General features: G+C 38.7%; 1 protein-coding gene across 1 annotated transcript; it reads left to right on the top strand.

The window, feature by feature from the left end:
* Nucleotides 1-739: 739 nt before the first annotated feature.
* Nucleotides 740-25654, top strand: kcnj6 (potassium voltage-gated channel subfamily J member 6). The gene is made up of 3 exons (XM_004076772.4): nucleotides 740-921; nucleotides 14060-14980; nucleotides 24536-25654. Exons 2-3 carry the CDS (start codon nucleotides 14083-14085, stop codon nucleotides 24886-24888), a joined length of 1251 nt encoding a protein of 416 aa, XP_004076820.1. The 5' UTR covers nucleotides 740-921; nucleotides 14060-14082; the 3' UTR covers nucleotides 24889-25654.
* Nucleotides 25655-27045: the final 1391 nt, after the last annotated feature.

A 27045-nucleotide genomic window follows, 5' to 3' on the forward strand; every position in this document is an offset into this window, starting at 1 on the left:
GTTCATCAGGAAAGTTCAAACTCACCCACTGGTCATCATCAAATTGCCTACCCCAACCAATGATACTGGTGCAACAAAAATGGCGAACACAATTGGAGCTATCCACCCGTACAGTTTTAGGATAATGAAGACATACATGATTCTAATTGTCTACACGTGGATGCATCGGAATGGAGCAGAGCAGGGAGCTTTTGGCTTGCTGTTGTAGCCCCTGTCAATACTACAAGCTTATTCAAACTGCATTTTTTTTTCTTTTTTTTTTTCTCTGTTCCTGATTCACCATTATTAAAATAAAGAAATGCGCAATAACCCTATTTCAAGCTTAATTTTCTTAAATGTCCTCAGAAAAATGCAACAAAACATTTTAAAATCCCAATTTTCATTGAAGTAGGCATTTATGGGACTAGATAATTCCAATATCTGCAAAAATCCTAAATTTTAATCACTAATTTGTTCTATTGATCTGTAATGTTGCCAAAACAGGAGGGGGCTACGTTTTATTCATTTGAGTCTGAAAAAACCTGAATTCTATTTTTCCAGTTTTTATTTTTTTCCTGAACACTTCTTGGATAAAAAGGTAGTACTTTCTTACTGTTTGAATTAGTAAAGTACTATTTTGAAGTAATGCTCCTCTTACATAAGTATAATTTTGGATGCCCTCCTCTGCCTGCATCTTCCTCTTGAACTGTTTTCATCCATCATTTCTCCGCCTCCCCCTCTCTCTCTCCTCGCTGCCCACCTATGTCTCTCTACCAGCGGAGGGGTGGAGGCGGGCGGCCGTCTTTTCCGTGGATGGATGGAGGAAAGGGGGGATTCAGCGGCTGTCCTCTCTAGTCGGCTCGCGCGCGGCGTCCTGGTTGCGGGGAGCTGCGGACTGTTCATGCGGGGCATAGAATGACCACCGATCTGCTGCCGCACCAGGTAAGACGCGCCGCTGCCGCCGGTCACGGGAGCCATCAATGTAATCAGCAGTTACAGGAGGCGCGGTGGGGGTGGAGAGTTACATAAGAGTGAGAGACGACTCACTGATTAATTAAGACAGAAATGAGACTGAAAGAGAGGGAAAAAGAAGGTGAGGAGGAGAGCTTCGCCTCAGGGGGTCCTGCTGACCGGCTCCCCGCGCGGACGGGAAGCGGGATGGGAGAAACTGGAAGATGTTGGTGGTGATGGGGGTGGTGGTGGGGGTGTTACCAGGATGTTTGGAGCTGCAGGCCCGCAGCCTCACGGCTCCTCAGGACACGGAGGAGGCCAATAAACGAGGCTGGCTGCTGCATAGAAAGGCGGAAAATGAGGCAACATAAAGAGGCTGTTATTATGTGGATCAGCTCATATCCATTACAACGAGAAATCTCCAACCTGCACCTGATCCCAACGATTAGCCCTATCCTGCACAGAAAACCTCTCTGTAAGAGAGAATAGGACTTTTATTTGGGAAGAAAGAAAACAACATAACATACTTTAGGAGCTCTAAAAGTTCATTCTAGTGTGTGATTATGGCATCACTGATTTATATTTAGATTTCCAAGATTGTAAAATAGATAAAACTCTATTTAGCCTGATGGTGTTTAACAATATTGCATACGTATATAAAGTAAATTAGGTTCTTATGCTATGTTGCTATGGCAACCTTTATGGCACTGTAACATTTTACTTTTGCCCCCAGTTATAAAAGTTGGAAGACATGTTTGTTAGAGGAAGACTAGAAAAAAACGTTGTTGTTGCCATGACCTCTGACCTTTGTGTGTGGCACCCTCTTGAGGCCAACCTTTGGTTGGCTTTTCTTGTTTAACCTTTTAACACCAGAGATGTCGCCTGCGTCACCTGATTAGCACATGTTCTTTGACCTACTGTAACTCTTTGACTGTTAATGTGGAGAAAAGCGACTTTTCATTTTTATCCGGTGGCAGAATTAGCGGAATTACGTTGATTGTGTAAGCACTCTGTTAAGTGTTGCGTTTCAGCTCAAAGCTGCTTTTCTCTCCTTCAGAATCCACTGGAATTATGCGTAGATGGATGAAGAGCTACGTTAGTCAAAAGAATGTCAACACTGGAGCTAAGGCTCCGGTGTAAATGGGTTAATTTTTGTGAGCTAGCAACTCTAGGACAACAGAGTCCTCCTTTGATCATCTTGATTGTTGTAAAAAAAAAAATTAAAAATATCTTATTACAAAGCAACTGCAAGATTAGATCAAAACCACATCAAAGCTACTCTGACTTAAAGACCCTAACAAATGTGATGTTTGCAGTGTTGGAATAACAAGTTTACTGATTGCTAAATTATTGGATAATCTATAGTTAAAATGTATATTGTCCTCACTCATTTAATAACTGATAAAGCAGACGAGGGGTCATTTTCTGAGGGAAACACTTTGCTGGAAGGTAATGTTATAAAGTTTGAAATATTTTATCGATTTTAATTTGGCAAACCACAAACTTCACCCATTCTGTCACATCTCTATAGCAATTGTTCACTTTTTTCACTGCAATCTGACTTGCTGCATGTTTTTGCATCAAGACTAGAAAAATGTGCTGTAAATATTTGACCTCTGACCCTTGTCTTAAAATCAAATCTGATAGTTTCTTTTACACCCTCCAAACTTGTGGTCATCCTAACGTAAAAACGTACATTTAAGAAATGTAAATAATTCATGAAGTAGCTTTTCTTTGTCACCCGTTCCAAGTTGGTGGCATTTCCTGTTGAGAATGATGCTTTTTTTTAACTCACATCAATGATAGCAAAAACAAAAACGCATTCAAGCTGCTCATAACCAGAGCTTTCATATCAATGTTTTCTGCTATGGTTAGACATTGGTTGTTAAGTTTTGGTATTCAAACTAGTAGTGGGTCTAATTTTAAAGAAAAAAATGAGGATTGAGAGTTTTAGTCTGGTGTTAGTTTTGTTCTTGTTGCTGTTTTCTCTCTGTCAGTCACACCAGGTGTTCGTTGTCAATCATCCAAAGCTGTCTCTGTGCTAATGGTCTACAGTGTATTTATGTCTCTGGTTATCTGCTTTCTCACTTCTTTTTATATTATTTTTATATTATTATATTGTTTTTTTTACTTGCTCTTTGGGTTTGTAATGTCAAAGGTTATTTATCAAAAGTTTAAGGTTCTGCCATCAAGCCCATTCTCCTGCAATTTAGGTCCTACACCACCAGCTCCTGACAAAAACTGTTTCAAAAGTTGTAGTTTTTTTCTTTTTCTTTTGAAAAACCAAAAAAAGAAAAATTAAAATCATTTTGCCAAAGAAACAGATTTTTCAGTGCAATTTTGTGAATTTGAAATTTTATTGAAGGCCTCCAATCAGTGTTGCCAGATCTGAGCGACAGTTTCCAGCCCAAACTCATCGTAAAACCCGCCCACCTCAATAAAAACCAGCCCAAATCTCAACCTAGCAAAAACCTAATGTTGAACGTAAAAGTATAGCCATAGCCTAATAAAAAATGACGCAATAATAATAAATTATTATATAATAAGTCTGTTATAATACATTTTTTTATAAAATAAGTACAGAAAATCCAGTTATAGGTTTCTCGTATCGTGTACTCTAGATGGCTTTTGATGGCGCCCCCCTCTTTCTGCCACTGCCAGTTGCTGGACCACAGCGTATGTGAATCAGCGGTGGGCTGGTGACTGGTGGATTAGAGGGGGCGGGGCCTACCTGGGTGTGCGTTGGCTGAACATTCTACTCCGGCTGAGTGTATAAGCAGGCTGCGCTATTTTTGTTCGAGCTGTAACCATTCTGACAAGGTTAATAAAAGCCAATAAAAGCCCTGCATCATCTCCATCTTTTGGAAATGAACCCAAACGGCAGAATAGGGTTCTGACTCTGCAGAGGCTCTGGGAGTTTTAAAACAGCGTCAATTATTCGCTGATTTTTGTTATTCGCGGGGGGGGGGAACTAAACAGGGGGATTACTGTAATGTTTCATATATTCACAATGCTTTTTTTACGCTATATATTAATTAGTATACTTTTATACTTTTACTTAATATTTTAAATAATAAGAAAAATAATAATAATGACAATAAAACCGCTAAATATTTTGAAAAGCAGCCCAAATTTTATAGACCCGCCCAATGCCAATTTTACCCGCCCAACATAACCAAAAGAAGCCCAATTGGGCGGAAACCCGCCCAATCTGGCAACACTGCCTCCAATAAACATCTATTAATCAAAGAAGCTAAAAAATGTCACTGGAATCTGAGCCAAAACAAACTACAATTCTGATTAAAAATGTATGTATATCTTTTAAAATCGAACATTTTGGATTTTTTATTTTGAAATTTGTGGCTTCTGTCCTCACTTTAGTTCCAATTGCACCAATGGGTTGATGTTCCTCAGAGAAAAAGACAATTTTAGAACAATGCTGCATTCATGTGCTGTTGGAAAGATCGGAAACATGACTGTCTGACTCAGAAAACACACATGAATGTCAGAAAAGCAACAAGAGTGCAGCAAAACTTTCTATTCCTAAAAGGTGCATTTATTTGTAGTTCACCAGAATTACAGGGAAAATAAAACAATAACAAGGACTATCAGTATAATTTATTCCAGTTTTGTGGGCCTCATTAAATAGTTGAAAGGGCCATATTTTGTACCCACCTCGACTTCTAAGATCATGTTGGTCACCAGTAAAAACAAAAAAAAAGAATTTTGTGACATTTTTGAAAATTGACAATTGAAGATGGGGGATTACAACAGAGTTTTAGGGCCCGTTTACAAACTATAATTTCTTTTTAATTACCACTTAAAGCCCTACATTTTATAAGAAAAATGTGTTAAATCACCAGAATAAAGTTGCAAATTAACGTCTTTAAATCTCGTAAATTTCTGAGAAAAAAGTCATAAATTAATGAGAAAAAACACCAAAGTTTTCTCTCTATCGGAGCCTTGCTTGAAGATGAAAGATGTGGAGCATTTTTTGAAGATTTATATCCAGACAGGTTTTAATAACAAAGATATTCTGAACCTTTTGGCGACAAAATCAAATTGTCAGTGTAGCTGGCTAAATGTACAACTTTAAATTTTAAAGTTGTACATTTATTCATATATATATATTTTTTGGTGTTTCTAACACTCTGTCGTAGGCGATGAGGGAGGAAGAGCTTGTGGTAATTAAAGTTTGTTTTGTGCTGTGATCATTATTGTGAGGGGGTCAGATGTCCGGTGCATCCCGTTGGGATTGCAGATAGTCTGTTTAATCAAATCAGGGACTCTGTGGGCTGTTGTATCGTGTAAATATTGTTATTCCCTATGGAAGCCAGCAGTTCTGCTAAATGAGTCATCTCAAATGGGACTTAATCTTAAAGAAGGATCTTTATTATGCAGTCATCTTTGGAAAAACGTTTTATTTTCTTGTAATAAGGTATCGTCTTCCTCCAAACCAGATCAACTTTGGTTTGTTTTTTTGATCATGAGCTGCTGGGCATGACAGTCCTTCACTGCAGGGGTTCTTTTTCTGTTTTTAAAGAGTGATATTGAGCATTTGTTTCTTGAAAATTGTGTGTTAGGCTGTCAAAAGTGTAAAATCCAATGGGACTGGAGGTATATGTCTTCCTCCCTTTTCAGAGGAACTATCTTCGTCTTCATTTTTGCACCTTTCCAATGTGTCACTCCTTTAATCAGTGTGGAGCCTCTCAGTTGGTTGCAGTTTTCTCACAGCAACTTAGAGACAATAAACAAAGCAGTTTGGAATCTTTTTCTACACAGATATCAGCGACTTTAAATAGATTAACATAATATAGCTGCACTTCCACTAAAACTGGAGGTCATATCTAAAAAAAAAAACCCCTCTAAAGATGTACATTTTTCCTGTGTGACGTATTCGCCGCCAGAACTCAGCTGCCTCAAAATAGCAAGCGTTCCCATGCGGCCTCCGCTTGGTTTTGGCCACATCTGGATGGAGCCACGTGGGTCGCCGCTCTCACCCACACGGTGAAGATTAAAACCGGGCTGCATGCGGGGCGGCATGATCGTCCACAGACGTGTTCACACTTGTCAGACTGTCCTTAGAGATGAGCTTCATCTCTCACGGTTGGGCCTGCAGGCATAGCATCTTGCTGCAGGCTAAATGTGTTTTGGTGGCTTTTTGGAAGTCTTACAGTTGTGTTACTGAATGCTGTCTGCAGAAAGCTGATCATTTGTCGTGTAACCTAAGGAACTTTCATGTTTTTGGTTAATATGGTTAAAAAAAAGAAGATTGTAATAAAAACCAACATATATATAAAAAAAACTAACTACAAATGATGGTATCTCTCAAATTAAAGTCTTTAAATATTATGCAGGTTTAAACTATGCAATAACTTCTGTTTTTGCATAGTTTAAATATATTTTAGTTTGATTAATATGAGTCACATTATAAAGTAAATTAAAATCTTAAGTCTGGGAGTATTGGCTACAGGAGTAAAAGCATTTCTGCAATCAGGTAGCTTATATCGAATGACTGATGTAAAGAGTAAAAAAAATAAGCTTTTGTAAAACAAAAAACCCTTATATGTAAAAAAATAAGCTAAAAAATCCAAAAATTTGTGATGAAAGATGCATTTTTTAAGGCCCACTCCAATGAAAATGGTGTTTTTAACATGTGCTTGTGGCATTTTTCTTATGATGAAGAAAATTAAGCTTAAAATGGCATTTTTGAGTTTTGTTTTTGTGTCTCCCTAGTAGACAAGTGTTTTGATTAAAAACGGCATAATCATAATTAAAAAGACCACTGGTAGATCTTTGAAATTAGATTTAAAAGATGATCGTAGAGGGACCCAAAACACTTTTCTTGTTTCCTATTTGCACACTGCTAAATGGACGTTTAGTAGTCTTTAACACCACAAAGCCTGTTTGAGCTTTGTCATCATTTTAGCACACCAGCCTCACAGTGAGATAAATGTAATGTGATCTGAAAGTTTGTGTCTACCCTGCGACCCAGAACGGGACGGCGGCAGGTGTCTTAGGTGTAGTTCAACACTCTGTGACACGCCATTACCACAACAGGAACCTCAACCTTCTGTTCTAGCCCCTCCGTGTCCTAAATTCGATGTCGGGGAGTTTCAATAGACTAGTGCTCATGCAAATAGATTCAGACGCTCCATTAACCATGAGCCTCAGCTGTTGCTGTCAAAAAGAAAAGGTCAGCCAAAAGCAGGCTCAGTGCTCTGAACGCGTCCTCGTCATTGTTTAAAAAGAAACGCAGAGGCAAAAAAAAACAGGAAAGAGAGTGAACTAACGTTTTTTTTTTGCTGTCAGAATTCAAGTTTTGTAGTCTGTGTATGCTGTAGCGTGAGCATGATACATAAACTAAACTGACATTATCATAGTTCAGCAGCTCTTCCGTTGTATTGCATTAGGTGTTCTTGAATGCAGTAAAGTTGCTATAAAATATAAATGTATGATCTGAACAAAACATGGTCTACAGGTTGTTTTTCAATTCCTAAAGTTTATGAAGGATTACTTCAAAAACAACATTTATGTTTTCTTTCTGTTGTTGTTCCAGTTAAAGACTTTTTAACCCAGAATTCACCAAATGTAGAGTCCTTTGAATGAAGCCTAGATTGATTAAATAAAAAAATGCAAATGTTGGCTGTCTTTTGTTGTTTAAATGTGGTGACTCTGTCCTTCTTATTGATTTCACTGGCAAATAACAGACCCGTTTTTTTTTTCTGCACTGCAACAGCAAAACACCAGAAACACCAAATTGTGGAAAAAATTGGCTAATTGTGAACATATTAGCCTGGTACTAGACATTTATGTCGCACTAGTGGGTCACCTATACTTACAAATGTTTGCTTTTTGTTAAAGAAGAAGTTACATTTTAATGTAGTGGCTGACTAAACCAAAAAGGCGAGTCTTGCATTTGTCTCACTTTCCTTATTTTCGATCAGGACCGGTTTGGGACAAATGGACACCGATCACATTTCTGTGACTCTGTGAAGCCAAACTGCAGCTTTTAACATTGTTTAGATTCAGATAACACAAAAGGGAGGTACAGGGCTGTCATTTTAGGAGGAGAGAGGTTAGACATTCTGAGACCCACACAGCCGACATCTGACATTGGAATTATTATGAAAGAAGTTTTTGTCTCATTTCCGTAAACAAATTCAAACTAGAATCGAGAGAAACGTGGCTGACAGCGAATAAAAACACAGAATAATAAAAACTGCGACAAAACAACACTTGTGTGATATTCACACTGGTGTCGCACAACATGCGTCGCCAAGTGTTTTTGTGTGATGCTACATGTAGTTGTAGTTTTAAAACAAACAGAAATTCAACCAAAGATAACACAACATGTTCTTTATAGACCCACAATAATGTGTACATTTAAATCATCTTGTAGATCTGGTGAATATAGATCCAGTAGTGGAGAAGACAACAAATGAAGCAATTCATATTTTAGATTATTGGCATATGGATTAAAAAGTCTGTTTTTTGAAAGATGTCTTTTTTTTATTTCTTTTATCGTGTAAATTTGCCAGTCAGCATCATTTTGGTTTTCCGTTTGACACTTTTGTCACATTTAACAAAAAGCAGACACAACAAGACCTGATTGAATTTTTTTCTATGCTTATAAATTTTCTTTTTTTGTTTTTTACTAAAAATATATCAAAAATCTATCAGTTGGGCTGTTTCTCGTCTCTTGTTGCTTGGCAAACATTAAAATTCTCACATGAATTTCTTATAAACATGAGAAAACATAAACCATTTGTTAAAGAACCAGATCTAATTATAAAAGTTTGTCTTTTATTTGGGCACTGTTATGATAGATTATATTTAATCCAAAAATAATCAATCTAGTCAGTCAAATTGCTCACAAATAAACAATTAGTTAAAAAATCACCACATTTCAGTGCTCCTTTTTTTCAATTTTGTGCTTAATAAATGATGTTTCATGAGATTCTTATTTGTTCAACCACGTTACAGATTTATCGCTGAAATAGAAAACTTCTTGATAAAAGTTAAGCCATATGTGTGGTTAAACACTGTAAAATTCTTCTATATTTTGTACAAATTTAAATGTACGCACAATCAATATCTTTTATATTTTATATAATATAACCTTAATATATAATATACCTATAATATATATAATATACCTATAATATAACCTTAAACCAAAATATTTTAGTCATTTTTATGGGGAGTTTCTTTACCAATAAACATAAGTAAATACATTACATCCAGAATCTGTAAATCAAAACCTGATAAATAAAAATACAGATTTTATTGAGCTCTGATCCCCAGCTAAAATAATGAATTAGTTCTGCGAGTTTTCTTTTTATTATTGTGTGTAAGGAAAAGTGGATGTGGAAGACCCAAACTCGTGAGACATGTGGGATAAATAAACTCTATAATGACACTGTTAAAAAAGAACAGAAGTGAGGCTGGGGCAATCCAAAAACCTGCAACATGACGTTGTGCCCCTAAGAGTTTAGCAAAACAGTGAAAAAGCAAAACCAATGGATGGAAGAACAGGACAGAAACAGCTATAAAGGACTTTTACCTAAAACCAGGTGTCTGGGACTACAAACGACACCTGAAAACATGACCTGGACACAGAATTTGGTAATAAAAAATGACTTAAAGAACCTTTTAGAACCAGTTACTCGTCTATCATTTATTCTCCGTCTGTGATTGTCATAACAGACTAATTGATCTGAAGTTATCCTTAGATAAACTCTATTTTGTTTTCATCATATATTTCTAGTTCCTGCCAACAAACCGCTGAACAAGGCCATCTTTTTATTCAGTTATTCATCAGGACAATAAAACAAGACAAAAAGATGCCGCGTGAATGGCAGGTCCGCGGACAAAGCAGATGCTGCGCATTGTGTTTTCCTCGGGCCGCTAAAACGAGATGAAACAGACAAATGTTATCCAACGTTGTGCCCTCATCCAGCACATTCCTGCTAAATTGTGAGCTGCTGGTAGAAATGAGCTGTGCGTTGCCATGGAAACCAGCGCTGCTTAAGCTCCTAATATTCCCCCGTGGATGGAGAGCAGAACGGCTTCAACGCATTCATTTGTTCCAGCGGTAGAAACACTGATGGTGGCTCAGGCTTGGATGTTCACAGCAGAGGAAGTCTGTTCTGATCTGGGGTCAGGCCACAGCAACAGTGGTGGTGCTCTTAATCTGACAGCCACAGTGGATGATTCACACCACAATTCTGCTATTTGTGTGTGTGTGTTTTTTTCTTTCCACGCGTGCAGTGAACACGGAGCAAGCCAAGAGCAGCACTATGCTGAGAATCGCCTCTTGACAGCGAACAGTCACGAGCGCTCTGAGCAAAAACACGAGGGTTTCTGCTTCTGGAATGTGACACTCACGCAGTATTAGACAAAAAAACTTTATTTCTCATGGAGTGTACTTACAGTGTGCCCTCTGCTTTTTTAAGGGCTTGTTTTTGTTTGACAAAAGCTCACCATATCAGACGGCAAAAACACCCCCGTGTTCACTGTTTCTGTGCAGCATTGGTTTGAACTAAGCAACATAAGAGTCATTTAAATAATAAATACAGTACATAACTGCTTCAGACAGTGGGCTATGAGAGAAGCACTCTTAAGCTCTTTGACACTTGCATGCATAAGTGCAGACTGTAGAAAACCTTCTGCCGAATTTTTAATGACACAAAGACCTCCATACATCGCCTGAAAGCACAGTCTCACCTTCCTGACATTGTAATTAATTTTTACCTGTTAATGCAGCATCAACAGCTGTAATTATGCTGCCCTTTCACACTACACATACTTCTCAGAGTATCCTGCGGCACATTTGACATTATTAAAAGGGTGAATGGATGTGAAATCACGGACTACGTGCTGCATTTAAACTGGAAGAAGAGATTTTCAAAGCTTTGTGTAGTGCAGACCAGAGGATGACAAAAATCAGACACACAACGAGTTTGAGGTGTTTCTTAAAGCTCAAGTTAATTTTAAGCAGATAATGAAAAAATGGTGAGAAGACACGGAGGATTTAGGTCCTGAATAACTCGTTGCACAGTGACTCGGCGGGTTCACAAGTTAAGTATCTTTGATCTCAAGTCAGAATAAAAAATTTTTCTTTGGTTAAAAGTCTTTAGCCTCAAATCTAAGTAAAGGTTTGTCTTTGTTCACCGGTATGAGTTAAGTTTCAAGTCTTTAAACAAATGCCTTGTAAAGCCTATGTTTAAAAATTCAGTTTTTTTGTCTTTTTTATCTACAACTCAAGTTTCAAGTTAGTTACAAGTTTAAGTTAGGTTTAGATTCTGAGCAAGAGTCTAAGGAATGTCTTGTGTCTTCTGTAACAAGACTGATTTCAAATTGATCTCTTTGATCACAAGCTCAAGTCAAGTTCTCAGCTTTTAGTCACAATTCTTTGATCACTAGTCAAGACTAGTCTTTTGTCACGAGCATTTGGTCAAAGGTCAAAGTCATGTCTCAAGTCTTTAATCCCAAACCTTTGATCACTAGTTTAAATCAAATCCCCATCTTAAGTCACAAGTTTCTGATCACCAGCCCAAGTCAAATCCCAGTCTTCAGGCACAGGCATTTGATTTCTAGTTAAAGTCAAGTCTATTGTCTGTAGTTACAAGTCTTTGATCTACTAGTTTAAGTCTCTAGTAGTTTAAGTCTCTAGTCCTCAGTTTTTAGTCACACATCTTTGATCTCTAGCCCAAATCAAATCTCCAGTGTTTAGTCACAAGCTTTTGATCACTAGTCAAAGTCAAGTCTCTGGTCTTCAGTTACAAGCTTTTGATCACTAGTCAAAGTCAAGTCTCTGGTCTTCAGTCACAAGCGTTTGATCACTAGTCAAAGTCAAGTCTCTGGTCTGTAGCTTTTGGTTTCCAGTCCATGTCAAGTCTCTTCTATGGTCTCAAGCCTTTGATCACTAGTCAGTCAATTTCCTAGTCTTAAGTCACAAGGCTTTGATTACTAGGCCAAGTCAATCATCCAGCCAGTAGTCCCAAATTCTGTGATCACTATTCAAAATTGAATCCCAAGACTTTAATCACAAGTCTGTCCTCAAGTCAAAGTCAGTCCTCAAGTCTTTGATTACAAGTCAAGTTTTAAGTTTTCAGTCTCTTAGTTGAAATAGTTTTAATGGTTCTACAGGTAAACATAAGGATAAACAAATAGTGCACGAGTCCTAAAGCTCAAGCCTGAAGTATTGTTATCAAGTCCCTTGTTGTAAAGTCCCAGTTAATTTATTTTGAGACAGTTAAGTTCCATTCATGCTGCCAGCTCCAAGTTGAATTACTCAAAAACATTATTTTCAGTGATGGTTTGTTTTAGCACACAACCTAAAACAGTTGTGAAAAAAATATTAATGTAGGGAACTTGTTATGTGAAGTGATCCTCTCAGGGCTAAAAGAAACAGAGACAGGGGCCCAGTTGAACTCCGTCATGTCTCTGTTTCTTTTAGTCCTGAGAGGACCACTTCACATGACAAGCTCCCTATGGAGAAGCTTTACAACCTTCATCCAGTGAAAAAGTGCTGTTTGCTTTAGGAAGTGTGGGTGCTAACAAGTTTCCCGCAGGCAAGGCAGAGATGCAATCTCATGCATAAACTATGTAGTAATTATGCATAGTGGCCGTTCATCTGAGGTTGACCAGAGGGTTTTATGATATTATCTGCTTGCATGGCTTGTTTTCATAGCTGACAGTCTAAGTCCACATCAAGTTAGGATTTTTTTTTCAAAATAATATCATTTGGTTCTTAGGACACGTTACCTTTTTGAATTGGCCTTGAGAGAGTTTGAAACCTTTTGTTGACATCTAATGATTCTACTCCATCCCAGAAATCCCTGTTCTGGGACCAGCTTGCATCTGTCATTAAAAACCCTGGCACTCTGAGAGGGTTAATAAAGGTAGATTAAATGGGAAGCCCACTTAGCCCTGCTGAGTCACACAGATGAAATAATATTGTTTAAACAATTTGTAATCAATTTGTTGGAGGTGTAGCAGAGGATGTTTAGAGCTGGTTCAGTGAAACTGATTGCTTAAAGACCCGCTCCATTGAAAATGGTGTGGCATTTTCATAATGATGGAAGAAATATACTTAGGAATTAAAGTCAAAACTGCATTTTTGAGTATGTCTCATTTAAATTATTGTAAATCAGGAGCAGAAGGAAAAAAATGCCATTGGACTGAGGTTGTAGATGTGATGTAGGTGCTACAATCGGTGGGCCACAAGCTTCCTGCTCCACCCCATTCTGATGCATCCGCTTGTAAGCGACTAGATCCATGTACCTCTTCGTTTTCCTCATCTGAGCTGGCATCTGGCTCAAAACTGCACAGCTGGATAGCTTTAATAAAGCTCACCAAATAAGGGTGGACACACTGTCAGAAGGAAAACTGTTTCGTAGTGTTAAGGTATTATATCCACATTTTGTTGTCATTATTCAAACAAAGAAAGGCATAAATTCAAAGTGAGCTGTGACCATAGACACATGTTATCACTAAACAAAGTGAGGTGACATGTCACTTTTGGCTCTCAGTCGAAACCTGGCTGATGTGAGCAAATGACGTTTGGTTGTGTCTGTTTGTAAACATTTGTGTGTAGAGATAAGGGATGCATTGACTTTTCCTAAGTCTTGTGAAGAATTTTATATCTAATTGTAGCAACCAGAATTCTCTGGTGTTGGGGTTTTTCTCTGGAGTGGAAGATGCACCCGCTCCTCTCTAAGACCCCTCGCGGGCCTGAACAACCCAAAAAAGGGTGCATGTGATTAAGGCTTTAGGAATCTTGAACCTTGATTAAAGTCATGAAAATGTGTAATAGATAAAACAAACATGTAAACATTTGGGCATAAATAATTTTCATGAAAGGAACAAATAAATAAATGAAATGAAAAGAAATGAAAGTAACACATTTAAAAGTCGCTGACAATCCATTAATCGTTTTAGCTATTTTGATTTTCAGATTATCTCCCATTATGTAACTATAAAGCCATGACATCTGAATGGAAAACTTAAGATAACCTGGCTATGCTGCATTAAAAATGTTCATCTCCTTGCATCACTTCAGTGCATGCTCAAGTTACAGCTCCTGCTTACTGATACTTACGGCCATGTTTCCTTTTTACAGGCGTAAATTCAATCAGAAAGCCCATGGAGCAGGATGTGGAGAGCCCCGTCGTCATGAAGAAGCCAAAGTTGCCAAAGCAGGCCCGAGAGGACCTGCCCAAAAAGCTGGCAGAAAAAGACCGAACAAAGAAGATCCAGCGGTACGTCCAGAAGGACGGCAAATGCAACGTCCATCACGGCAACGTGCGGGAGACGTACCGCTATCTGACAGACATTTTCACCACGCTGGTGGATCTCAAGTGGAGGTTCAACCTCTTCATCTTTGTGCTGGTGTACACGGTCACATGGCTCTTCTTTGGCTTCATGTGGTGGCTAATCGCTTACCTCCGGGGTGACCTGGACCATCTTGCAGATAATCAGTGGACTCCATGCGTGAATAACCTGAACAGTTTTGTATCTGCTTTTCTGTTCTCCATTGAGACGGAGACCACCATCGGTTATGGATATAGAGTCATCACGGACAAATGCCCAGAGGGTATACTTCTGCTTTTAGTCCAGTCCGTGCTGGGATCTATCGTGAATGCCTTCATGGTGGGTTGCATGTTTGTTAAGATCTCACAGCCCAAGAAGAGAGCTGAGACACTAGTGTTTTCCACCCATGCAGTCATCTCCATGAGAGATGGACGCCTGTGCCTGATGTTTAGAGTCGGAGACCTGAGGAACTCACACATTGTCGAGGCTTCAATCAGAGCCAAGCTCATCAAGTCTAAGCAGACCAAGGAGGGGGAGTTCATCCCTCTGAACCAGACGGACATCAATGTGGGTTACAACACGGGCGATGACAGGCTCTTCCTCGTGTCGCCTCTCATCATCTGCCATGAGATTAACCAGCAGAGCCCCTTTTGGGAGATCTCACAGGCCCATCTCGCCAAGGAGGACCTGGAGATAGTAGTGATCCTGGAGGGAATGGTGGAGGCCACAGGTGAGTACCCTCATTTGGGACCCGATGCATGTTAAAATCTACATTCAATCACATTGAGCAGATACTTTTCAAGCTAAGGGGTCTACAGGTTTCTTTTAATTAGGACAATGTGGTTATCTGTCTTCCCTAAGGACACAGTAACTGTCAAGCCTGAGGGTTGAACTAAGCAAACCATTTGGCAGATCAGCTGCTCTGCTAACAGACCCACAATTTCTAATTTAGGCTTTGATGAAACATTTCTTTAGAATGGTGTACCGCCTCTACTGTTTTTGAAGGGACAAAAGGTGTGCTTGGGATTGAATTGTTGATAGGTTTATACTCTTATCACTGATCACTCACTAAACTTATAAAAACAAGAGTTCTTTTGTTGGCTTTTTAGTAACAGAGAGCCATTATTCTTGTAAATTTATCATTTAATTTCCTGTAAGTGTTCAAATAAGCCTACTTCATGGTTCGAGTTCAACATTTAATTGTGACTTTTCTTGTGTCTTCATCTCCAACATTTGCAACCTTTTATCAATGATGACGACCTAAAAAAACCAAAAAATTCAACCCCAAAATAGACAAATAAAAAAATTTGCGGGGGTTTTTTGGGTTGTTGTTCTGTTGCAAAACAGTTTGCACACTTTTTTCACAGGAAATGTGACTCTGGAGCAGCTGATAATAGAAATCCACAAAGAGCAACACAGCTTTTCACTTTCTACTTTTACCGTAAAGCAAACACTGCATCATTTTCACACATTTTCTACGAAGATGAAACGTGGGAGGCTGAATTTCTTTTTTTTATTAACTAAGACCATTGAGGTAAAGAGAACCACATAAATCCTTTTGTCCAAACATATTTGATCAGATTACACAGAATAAAGTTGTTGATCCATGTCATCCTATTTCTTTACCCCAAATGCAAGTCTTCAATAAGCTCCACCCACTATTGATGCAGCGTTAATGACTCTGTTGTAATTTTGGCCTCTATTCAGACAAAAAAAATCATTTTTCTTATCAATGTACCAAGTGAAAGTCATTTATTTTTATTTTATTTTACAATTTTTAGGAAAATGAATTATTCTGTCACTGTTGCCCAGTGCTAAGATTATGTAATTAAATAATTTCAAAAAACATTATTATTGTAAGTGAAACCTTTTTGTTTTAACGCTGCCGTAAAAAAAATCTGACATTTTGTGAACCAGTCACTGTTTCTATATTTATACATGTGGATACCCAGAAATACGATGACAAAGGATTTGATATTTTGATGAATAACCTGGAATAAAGGACTACAACTGAAAATGTTGACAAGAGGGGAAGGATATGAAGAAAACAAAATCTCAGTGACTGAAAAAGTAACCACCCCCCAACCCCCCCCCCCCCCAAAAAAAAAACAACCAATTCCTTGGGTAAAAATACATAAAAAAGAAAACAAAGAATGCTTAACCAGAGACACAGTAACTGCAGGCATATGAAAGTGAACATTTATAGCCAATAAATATCTTCTGCAATTTGTAATAGCAGTTTAGTTGTGTAGAAATGCTTCCTTATTTCCATAGAAATAAGGTTTGAATAGGATTTATGATTTTGTGGCATGACAGTCTCACTGTGACCATTTTTGGATGTATTTTAAAAATGTTTTCAGTGGTTTTTCAATCATGATTATGCTGTTTCCACCCAAATTAAAAAACAAAACGTGTCTATAGTTCCTATAGAGCAGCAGGAGTATATTAGAAATCCATCTCTGTTGGGGCAGAGTAAGCCTGCCCCCATTTCCCATAATCTGCCTTTTTACATGCCCTCCTGATACCTTACAGCCCCCACAACCCCAGCCTAACATTACCAGTGCAACATAAACGGTGAGCAATATTAGAGCCACCCAGGCAAATAGTTTAGAGCAAGACGCCAGCTCGGACGAGGAAATCAAAGACGTTTGTGGATCTATTTGTCTCCCAGTTGATGCATCAGAATGGAGCAGAGCAGGGAGTTTATGGTCCACCCACTGTAGATTGTAATCTACAAGCTTTTTCAAATGGCGTTTTTACTTCTGCACCTGATTCACAACGATTTCAATGAAGAAATACACAGAGATTTTCTTTCCTCATGAGAAAAATGCCATAACACCATGTTAAAAACACTAATAACACTATTTTCATCTTGAAGGGATTCTACTGATAAACAGACATAGTTTATACTCACAACATTTATTCAAAGTTGCTTTACTTTATAATTGTTTGGCACTGGACAGTTCAAAACACTTCAAAAAATCAGCATTGAAAACAATGAGTTTCATGTTCAGTTTTTTTATGTTGGCATAAATAGAAAAGAACATGAGGCCACTGAAACCTCATAGGAGAAGCAGAACCCCCTCCTCCGCTCAATGAGCCTCCTCATATTCGGCATACCCGGTGATTCAACATCAAGCTGTTGGTGTTCAGCTCGGGGCGCTGCTGTCATCTCCGCTCAGTGTTGTTCTGCACTAAACCCTCCTCACATGAACGTGCTCGATGACAGTCGGCAGATGTAGAAGCACTCCTCTGTGGTGAGAAGACAGACCTCAGCTGTAATGGCGCAGCGTTCAGCCCCCGTCAGAGGAATTACATACTGTTTTACTCCCAGACAAAACCATCAGCGCCCACCCTGAAGAGCCATGCCCGCTTGATTGTACACCAGCGAGCTGTTATCCAGCGAGATCTGGTGCCACAATCCTCTCAAGATCTGCAGTTTCCACCTCGCAGAACAAATTAATCAGAATCTTATTTGTCAAGGAAGGATCCCCTTTGAACGCAGCCACAGTTTGAAAGCCAATGGCTGTGTCAGAAATCATAACGCATTACAGCTGCAGTTGTTTTTGCACTGTGTGAGACTGTACGGACAAATTTAAACGCACTTTTTTAGACTTCCATCTCAGGGAGCAGACCGAGGCTTCAGGATGAGAGAGGAGATGCTGCATTCAAGAATTGTTTCAACGTGACTTGATTTTTTTTAATAGACGCAATAAAACACAAGGGTGCGTGTTTAAAAAGTCACTTTTAATGTATTAACTCCGAGGTTTTTAAAGATCCACTCCAATAAAAATCGTGTTTTTGGTGGGTTTTGTTTTAGATTTTCTTGCAGCCTTTTTCTCACAATTAATAACATGTATAGAATAATTTAAGCTTTAAAAAATGCATTTCTGAGAGGAGTTTTTATTCTAATTGCCATCTGAAAAAAGTTTCAATCATGCCGTAGAAACTGTAGTGGGCGGGCCAAAACCTCCCTGCTCCGCTCCATTCTGATGCATCCACTTGCAGACAAGTTGATCCATGTTCGTCTTTGTTTTCCTCGTCTGAGGTGGAGTCTGGAGCTAAACTGTACGGCTGGATATCTCCAATATTGCTTTTCCTTTACTGGTAATGTTAGCTTGAGATTGTGAGGGGCTGTAAGCTAGCGGAAGAGAGAGTAAACAAAGGGATGATGGGATATCAGTGGAAGCTGACTCAAGCCCACAACTCAAAGGGGAATTTTTGATGAAGTCCTGCCGGTCTGCAGAAACTGTCTTAAAAACGACATTTTTTTTTCTTTTTTTTTCAATTTTAGCTAAAAACTGCAAAATCATAACTACCAGTGGGAACACTTTAAAAACAGATTAAACTATATTCTAACTAAGGTCATTTTAATGCTTTAATAGCACAAGCGGTCAAGGTGGTTTTGGAGAAATATCTATATATTTCAAAAATGTAAATATATTATGATATAAAAAAACAGAAATGTGTCAATGCTTCCATTCCACAAGATTTTAAAAGTGTGCTTTTAAATGCTTCCCTGTGATCTCTGCATATACTTAAACCGGGTTTTTAATTCCAGTACATAGTTGCTCAGTGTTGACTTTTTGGCCATTTAAGTATTTGGTTCAAAACTAAGCAGACATAGCAAAAATTTTAAAAATTATAATCATTATAATACATATAATGAGGTAAGGACATGCAGGAAATGACACTTTTTTTTGGCAGATCTTGGATATATCCAAAAATCAAGTGGGAAAAGGTTGCGATGACTTTTCTAAATTCACAGCAAATAAATTGGTAGAATTTCAAAACAGAGAGAATATAGAAGGAGCTGAAAATTGTTGCTTTCTCACCATCTCATACTTCCAGAATGAAGCCCTTTTAAATACAAAAGTAGGTGGACTCACTGAGTACCTGAGGCCCATTACAAAGTCAAGTGTAAACTAGTCCAACTATACAAACATGCACGTTTACAGCCGTGTCTTCTCTCTTTTGCTAATTTTTTTACTCGTAACAACATAACTGGAAATTAATTTTTATGAATTTAATTTTTTTCAGTAAACATTAGTTCCAGATTCTGCACAAATCAGGAGGAGGTGATTGATTTGACATTGTCATTTTTAGAGCAGCCCTCATGTATTTGGGAAACTTTCAGGCTCCACCCACTCACCCATTTTTTGGGAAGGGCCAGGGTTTGATGATGTCATTTCCTAGAATAATGAACAAAACAAGAACCAAGAAGCATGCTTCAGATGAGTTGTATGGAAACTCATCGCTCTGTACATAATTCTATACATTCACAAGGCAAAACATAGAGTTAGGATTAAGCATAAATATTTTATTTATATGTATTTATATTGTTATTTGTTTTTTTTTTAAGTAAATTAAGAAAATGACTGAACTGTGCACCTTTACATCCATCACTGACTAACTACATAAAGCTGTATCCAAATATTTCACTCATTGATATTGATATGTATTTTTCTCCCTAGAACAATGAAATTTCAAAAAGTGCTTCCTGGCCTGTGCAACAGTCATACATAAAGAATCAACAACTAATAAATAATGCATAAAAATATGTAAACCGTGCATCACTCAATCATGAAAACAGGAAATTTAAATTAGATTGCTGCCAGATAAAAGTGCATTTTTTATTAAATGAAAAAGGCATCATATTGAGGTTCTTTAGAATAATACTTGTCTTTATCAAAGTCAGTCTTTTTCATAAATTCTGGAAAAACTTTGTGGGGTTTTTTTCATGTTGGCCAAAAACACTGGTTCCAAGTTAAGCTGTTGTCGGCGGATCTACAAGCTATTGAACTACGGGGGTTCTTACTATTTTTTGCCCACACATATTTTTCTCTTTGGTTTTATTTTAGAAATTGAAATCAAAGCTGAGTGAATAAAATTATTATTTTTTTTATGTATGATCAAAGGATTGTATATAATGAACCTGCTTTATAAAACCTCATCGAGATTATTTAAAGGTATGTGTTTGTGCTTTGTGGGGAAACAGTTTTTGGAGACAGAGGTGCTTTGACCTAAATGCTAACATCAGCGTGACAGCGCGCTCAGTGCGAGTGTGGGATCTGAAAAATGACCTCCATCTCGCTCTAGCCTCAACACAACATAGTGTGAGATGGTTGTCAGTGCGTCTTTTTCTTTTGAAAATGTGTTTCCTTGAGCAGTTTTTACTAAAACCTTTCCCAGCACACTTATAGTTTTCCCCCCCTACTACAATAAATCCTCATGACAGTCTTCTCAGTTCAAAGCTGGGCCTCCTCCTCCTTCTAAACGTGTCACAACATTTTCACACTTCAGTTGTCACATGATTATTTTTTTCCACGAGTAGAATATACATTTTTTTGTGAGAACAGGAATATTTCTCTGCTCATATCACCTCAGCGCAGAGGTGATTTGATGCTCATTTTCAAATGTGAGGACGATCAAACCTTTTACAGTTCAGGCCAGTAATGGACATAAAACCCATTTCCTTCACCTGCACGGTCCCACTTACGATCTAAATCCTTTTTCAAGCCTCCATGGCAATTCATGGCATAGGCGGGCAGTCCGGGGACATTACAGTCGTTAGAGAAACCGCTATTAGGACAGGATGAAGCAAAAATGAACACCATCATTGACCACTTTTCAGAAATGCTTGACTGCTTTGCTGGAGGGTGCAAAGCGCTGCGCTCAGCTGTCATTCACTTAAACCTGGCTGTCTGGATTCTTGATAAGCCGTTGACAGTGAGCTCTTATTATTCTGTTTTCATAGCGGTGACAGGTGCAAACTTTAATATAGATGCAATAAAGTTCCAGTAAAGGAAATAAAGCTGTGCAGATTAAACTGTTTTTAGAACCGAGTGATTTCTCTGAGACTCCTGGGAGCCGCAGGGAATTCTGCCGGGAATAACAGAAGCAAATGAAGACTGGATGGGAACAAAAAGCTGCAAGAAAGCCTTTACAGACACTTGACAGAAGATTGATGAGCCATCCGGATCCTGAACTCCTCCTAAAACCATTCAACATTTGACTTAAGAGCCTTAAATCAAAGCAAATAGATGCTTATCTCTGTCTCAACAGACCAAAAGCTATGAATTTATAGAGAAATCACAGGAAAATAGGGACTTTTTAAGAGATCTGCAGCTACGTTTAGATTATTTTCAAATTGCATCCGATGGGAGCAACTTTGAAATGTCATCTGGTTGCAACAGATGTGTTTTTTTTGGCTGTTTTTGAGGAGTATAACCTAAACTTTGATTAGCAAAAAGAAACAAAGACACCGGTCAGTCCTCATAAAACACTGACCTTCCTCTCCTGTGTGCCTCACATTCAACAAAATAAAACTATTGGTTTTAGGCTCAATTATTTTATCCACATACAATGTTTAACTTCTACTCTTCCTTTATATTTACATTAAATTTTTACCCATCAATAATTTTACATATTTCTATTGCTCATTTTTTATTTACATTGCATTTTACTCTTTTTAAAAAAGTGTTTTAATGTGCGATGTCCCTGTTACCTAAAAGGGACCCTACATTAATAGTTGTATGAGAACAGTATCAATCTTTTATGGGAAATTGTTTCAAAATCTAAAATTAAAAAACCTACAGCAGAGAAAGCCTCTCAGATCAATAAAAAAGATATAAGCTCCAAACTGATATTTAAGTCTTCTTGTTTTTTTTCTTTTTTAGACTTTGTGGCTTGTAACAACAATTAGAAATAAAAGAATCTTAGAACGACGATACAAGAAAATTATTTAAAAAAATTAATAGTATCATTTATATTGCTCTTCTTAGGCTGATGAAACAGAACAGAACTGACTCAGGAAAGACACAAGAAAAGAAACTTCAAAGAGTTTTATTTCTCAAACACTAAAAGAAAAGTTGTCTGAGCTCCCAGTGTCCCGTGTGCAGCAACAAAGACCACAGAGAGACCACTTGATGCAAACAGACTTGAACATTGGAGAGCTCAAAGAAGAAAAAAAACACACAGGCACCGAGGAGATTGCTGGATGGAGACGTCATTCTGGAGGAGCTCCTGTCAACGCAGGAGAAAAACTAAGGAATGAAGCTCAAAACAGACAGCTCATACAAATAACAATGTAGTCTCTTGGCTGTGTACAGTAGCTTAAAAAAGAGAGCAAGTACAGCAGAAGAAAATGTCATGGTTTGGGTTTCTTTGTCTTAGTTTTTGCTTCCGTGATGTCACTGTCATGATTTGAGTTCTGTTTCCTGTTTTATTTTGAAGGTTTCCTGCATGTCATGGTTTTGAGTTTTACTTCCCTGGTTCCAATCTCTCCTGATTGCTGTCACCTGTGTCTTGTCAGTTCTGTTTGTATTTAAGTCTTGTCTCTAACTTCCTCTTGTGCTGGTCCATACCGTCTCTTCACTGACCGCCTGCCTGCTGCCCTTTTTTTCCTATCTAGCCCACAGTAAGTTTAGTTTAGTTTCCCTGCTCTGCAGCGCTTTTGTTAGTTCATAAACCCCATGCCCTGGAACCGTATGCCTCCCGTCTCTGCATTTTGGGTCCTTCGTGCTCACCGGCCCTCCCGATGACATAAAGCAGGGAAGTGTTTGGCTTCCTAATCCTAGCTTAACCCTTGTGCTATCTTAGACAACCCCACCCTTACATTGACGTGTTCTCCCTACCATGACAAAGGTGGATAAAGGTGGAAAGATTTCATGTAATCCATGGACACCAGTGAAGATCACAAATCATTGAAGAAAAAAGGTTCAGAGCACTGTCTAGTGGGTCTAGATGACCCAACTCCCAATGGTAAAGTGCCTAGGATAGCAAAAGGGTTAAAAGAATAGTCTTAGAAAACAGTTTCAATAAGAAGAGATATTGGAAAATGAGTGTAAACATTTATTTGTGTAAATTTGCATGAAATAAGTCCAAGATCTTTGCTGGTTAGGCTCTGAGCCAAAGACGTCCATGTGGGATGGAGTTGCGGGCCTATCCGGGCTACTGCTGGGCGTACACCCTGGACAGGTCACCAGTGTTACGCAGGGCGACACAATCACTCCCACATTCACTAAGCTTTGCCACATCCATAAACCCCAGAGCCAAATACTGATGGTGGCTAGAGCATCGCTCCAGGGAGGAGAACAGGGGGAGGAGGGCTGGCGAACCGTCTTGAATGCAGAGAGAAACAACCATCCATGAACCTAAAGACAAAATATGATTGTGCCTGGCTCAGAAGAAAGGCGGGCTGTTAAGTCATTGGTTCAAAGTGATGATGGTGTGTAGAGTGACGTTACAACCCAGCGTACCTGTAAATGGGGTAGTTATTCCTTATTGAAATTGTGCCAAAGCTTCACCTTCTTCCTTTAAAAAACAAGAAACCTCTCCGTTCAGTTTGAACAAAAGAGCAACTTCTCCTATTTGCAGAACGTGTTTATGATCGATTTTCCATGTAAATTTCAAGGAATGCATCTTTGAAATTGGACTTTGGGTGAATTTAACAATACGGATTAAAAAAAAACTATATTCTGCTGGCAGCAAGTAAAAAAGCTCTTATTCAAAGATGGTACAAACAGCAACCACCAATAATAGAGGAGTGGGTCACTATTACTCAGAAGATTTACATTATGTAAAAACGTTCATTCTCGATTTGAATTCAGACAGATTTCATAGAAATGGTCAAAATGGACAGAATACGTTAAACCTGTTTGAATAGATTTTTGCACAAGTCGACTTTTGGATTCTAGGGCTTTTAAACTACACTGACATATAATGTTGATAGGTGAAATGGTCTGTCCCATGTGGTTCTTTCCTCTCGCTTTTGTCCCCCTTTTTTTTTCCTTTCACTTTTCAAGCTGCTCTTTGGTTTTGGTATAAATGAAAAGGAAAAACCAAGGTATATTTTGTTCCTTATGTAAGTGATTTTTAAGAGAAAATTAATAACAAAAAATTAATAATAGCAATGTGTTACAGTTTTAGGAAAGTTTCAAACTAGAACTGGAGCCGCATGAGTTTACCAGTTAACCACTGGCAGCTCTACCTTAATGTAAGACTTTACAAGAGAAAAACAAATACACTGGTTTCATGACGACTAATAATAACTACAATATTTGATTCAAGTTAGAGATTGGAGAATAAAACTCTGATTTTGTTCCAACAGTTGTCTTGTTTGACACGTCCGCCTTGAATTCAAATGAGTTTTATTACAAGAAAAACACTGAACTATTTGGAAACAGCAAAAAGGAGAGACATGCTCTGTTTTTTTGTTAAAAAGTATTGATTTCGATTAGACTACCTCATCTTCAAAGGCTGTATGTTGAATTTGTGTCTCTAGGAATGACCTGCCAGGCCCGAAGCTCCTACGTCAGCAGTGAGATAAAGTGGGGCTACCGCTTCACGCCCGTCCTGACGCTGGAGGACGGCTTCTACGAGGTGGACTACAACAGCTTCCACGAAATCTATGAGACGGACACTCCCAGCTGCAGTGCCAGAGAGCTGGCTGACATGGCCAGCCGCGCCCGCTTGCCTCTCACCTGGTCTCTAGGCAGTAAGCTCAGCCAGCAGGGGCTGCCGGAGTCTGAACAGGAGGGTCCGGAGACCAAAACCAACCCGGATAGCGAGGAGAAAAGCCAGCAGAGCGAGAGGAACGGGGACATTGCTAACTTAGAGAGTGAATCCAAAGTGTAGCCGTTTTCTAGGACACTACTGAAGGAACCCCACAACGAAGACCAATGAGCACAGTAGACCAAGAATCCCATCACCAAGACCCGCCTCTTCTCAGTGAGTGACCCCCAGAACAGATAAAGATGTAGACATGTGGCCACCGCTGGACTGCGGCAGATGCATGTTTCAACTCAAATGTGATGTCCTCCTGACAGGATTCCTATTATTTTTTCTATTAAGATATTCCTAGGGGCATTTGCATAAGTATTTTTGTATATACTATAAGCAGTTTTGAACTCTTTGTTTTGTTGCTGTGAGAAGATTTGACTGATGTTTGATACTGATACCTTTAGGTTAGTTGTGTATATATTCAATGCCTTACTGTATGTATACAGCTTTCATTATTTGTTTTACAGGATTATATCTAAGCATGTATAGACATTACCTGCAGTAAAATTGATCTTGTATCATACATATTCTGTATGAGGATAATGTTTAGGAGAAAAGTATAAAATCTCAATGGATGCAAATTCTAGTTTAAACCAATGACCAATTCTTCCTAGAATCCTATGTTTGTTTGAAGTAGTTCTACACGACGCCATGCCCAGCTGTTAACAGCTGACGGACTTCAGACAACGGCCCTTTAAAACTGCATTTTCTCACTTTTGCACACTGGAGAATTGTGGTCTGCAGGAGTTTGTTGGTTGATATTTCAGTCTCCAGAAATCCCTGACATGTCACCGAACAGCATTGACAATAAATAAACAATAAGCGCTTATTATGCACCCAAGGAGGCCCTTTCCTTTTTTAATTAAGGTTCATGATCAAAGGGTGTTTTTTTAACCAGTGACTAAATGGCGTCTACTTTTATAGCGCTTTCCTTCCTTTTAACCTGGAGTCCCATTCCAACCGTCTTTGATCTATTTTCAAAGTCTTTTAATTATAATTATGTCATTTTTAGGCAAAGCTAAAAAACGTGTGTTGTTTTCTAGGACAGTTTCTGCAGTTGCTCATTAGAAATTCACCTCTGAGTTGCGGACGTAACTGTTGGTGCAGAGTAGGGCTGCGCGATATGAGGAAAACTCACAATATTAGAGATTCATTTTGGGATAACGATATAATTTGCGGTATCTAAACTAATAGCAAAATAACCAAAAGCATCATTCCCATTTCATTGAAACAGTTTAAAAATTATACTCCAAATGACCCTCGTCGACATAGGTGACAAACATCTAACACAATAGGCCTCCATCTGATTGGTCAACAACTTGAAGGCGTCCATCCGATTGGTCAAATGCACGAAGGGATTTATTTGATTCCTCAAATGCCTCATAAGATTGTTTTAACACATTTAAGGTTTACGATTTATCGCGATTTTTGCCGTCTTTTGCGATATGCATATTGCAGAGCTGGATATTTGGATAATAATACATTTGCTGTATATTGTGCAGGCCTAGTGCAGAGTAAGACCCCCTGCCTGTCCTCCATCTGTTTAGACTCTTTCGTGTTAGTTTACAGCCCCCTCACACCCCCGACCTAACATTGCAGGAAAAAAAGCGAGCAATATTGGAGCTATCCAGCTGTACAGTTTTGAGCCAGATGCCAGTTCAGACAAGGAAAACGAAGACATACATGGATCTATTTGTCTAGAAGTGGATGCATCAGAATGGAGCAGAGCAGGGAGCTTGTGGCCCGCCATTGTAGCTTCTATGTCACACCTACAAGCTTTTTCCAACGGCATTTTTACATCTGATTCACAACGACTTGAACAAAGAAATACACGGAAATGCAAATTTAAGCTAGATTATTTTTAGGTACGTCCTCCATCGTCAAAAAAATGGCCACAAGAACATGTCAAAAACACCAAAAAAACAACTTTTATTAAAGTGGTTCTTTAACAAAGAGTGTGTGGCCTTCAAGGGCCTTCCTTTAAGGTCCAAAATGCTTTACAGCATTCACCCATGTGCACACACTGATGGCAGCTCTGCCGCCAAACACTGGTGCCAATCTGTAACCACCTGGTGCAACGTGGGGTTAAGTGTCTCGCCCAAAGACACTTCAACGCCTGGGCAAGGCGGGAACCAAATCTGTGATTTTCCGATCAGAGGTCGACTGCTGTCTCTGCACCACGGACGCCCCTAGATGGACAATGGGTGTATGACCTCACCCTCTGGTATGTAT

Source organism: Oryzias latipes, chromosome 14 (assembly GCF_002234675.1).
Source record: "Oryzias latipes chromosome 14, ASM223467v1".
Taxonomy (NCBI): domain Eukaryota; kingdom Metazoa; phylum Chordata; class Actinopteri; order Beloniformes; family Adrianichthyidae; genus Oryzias; species Oryzias latipes.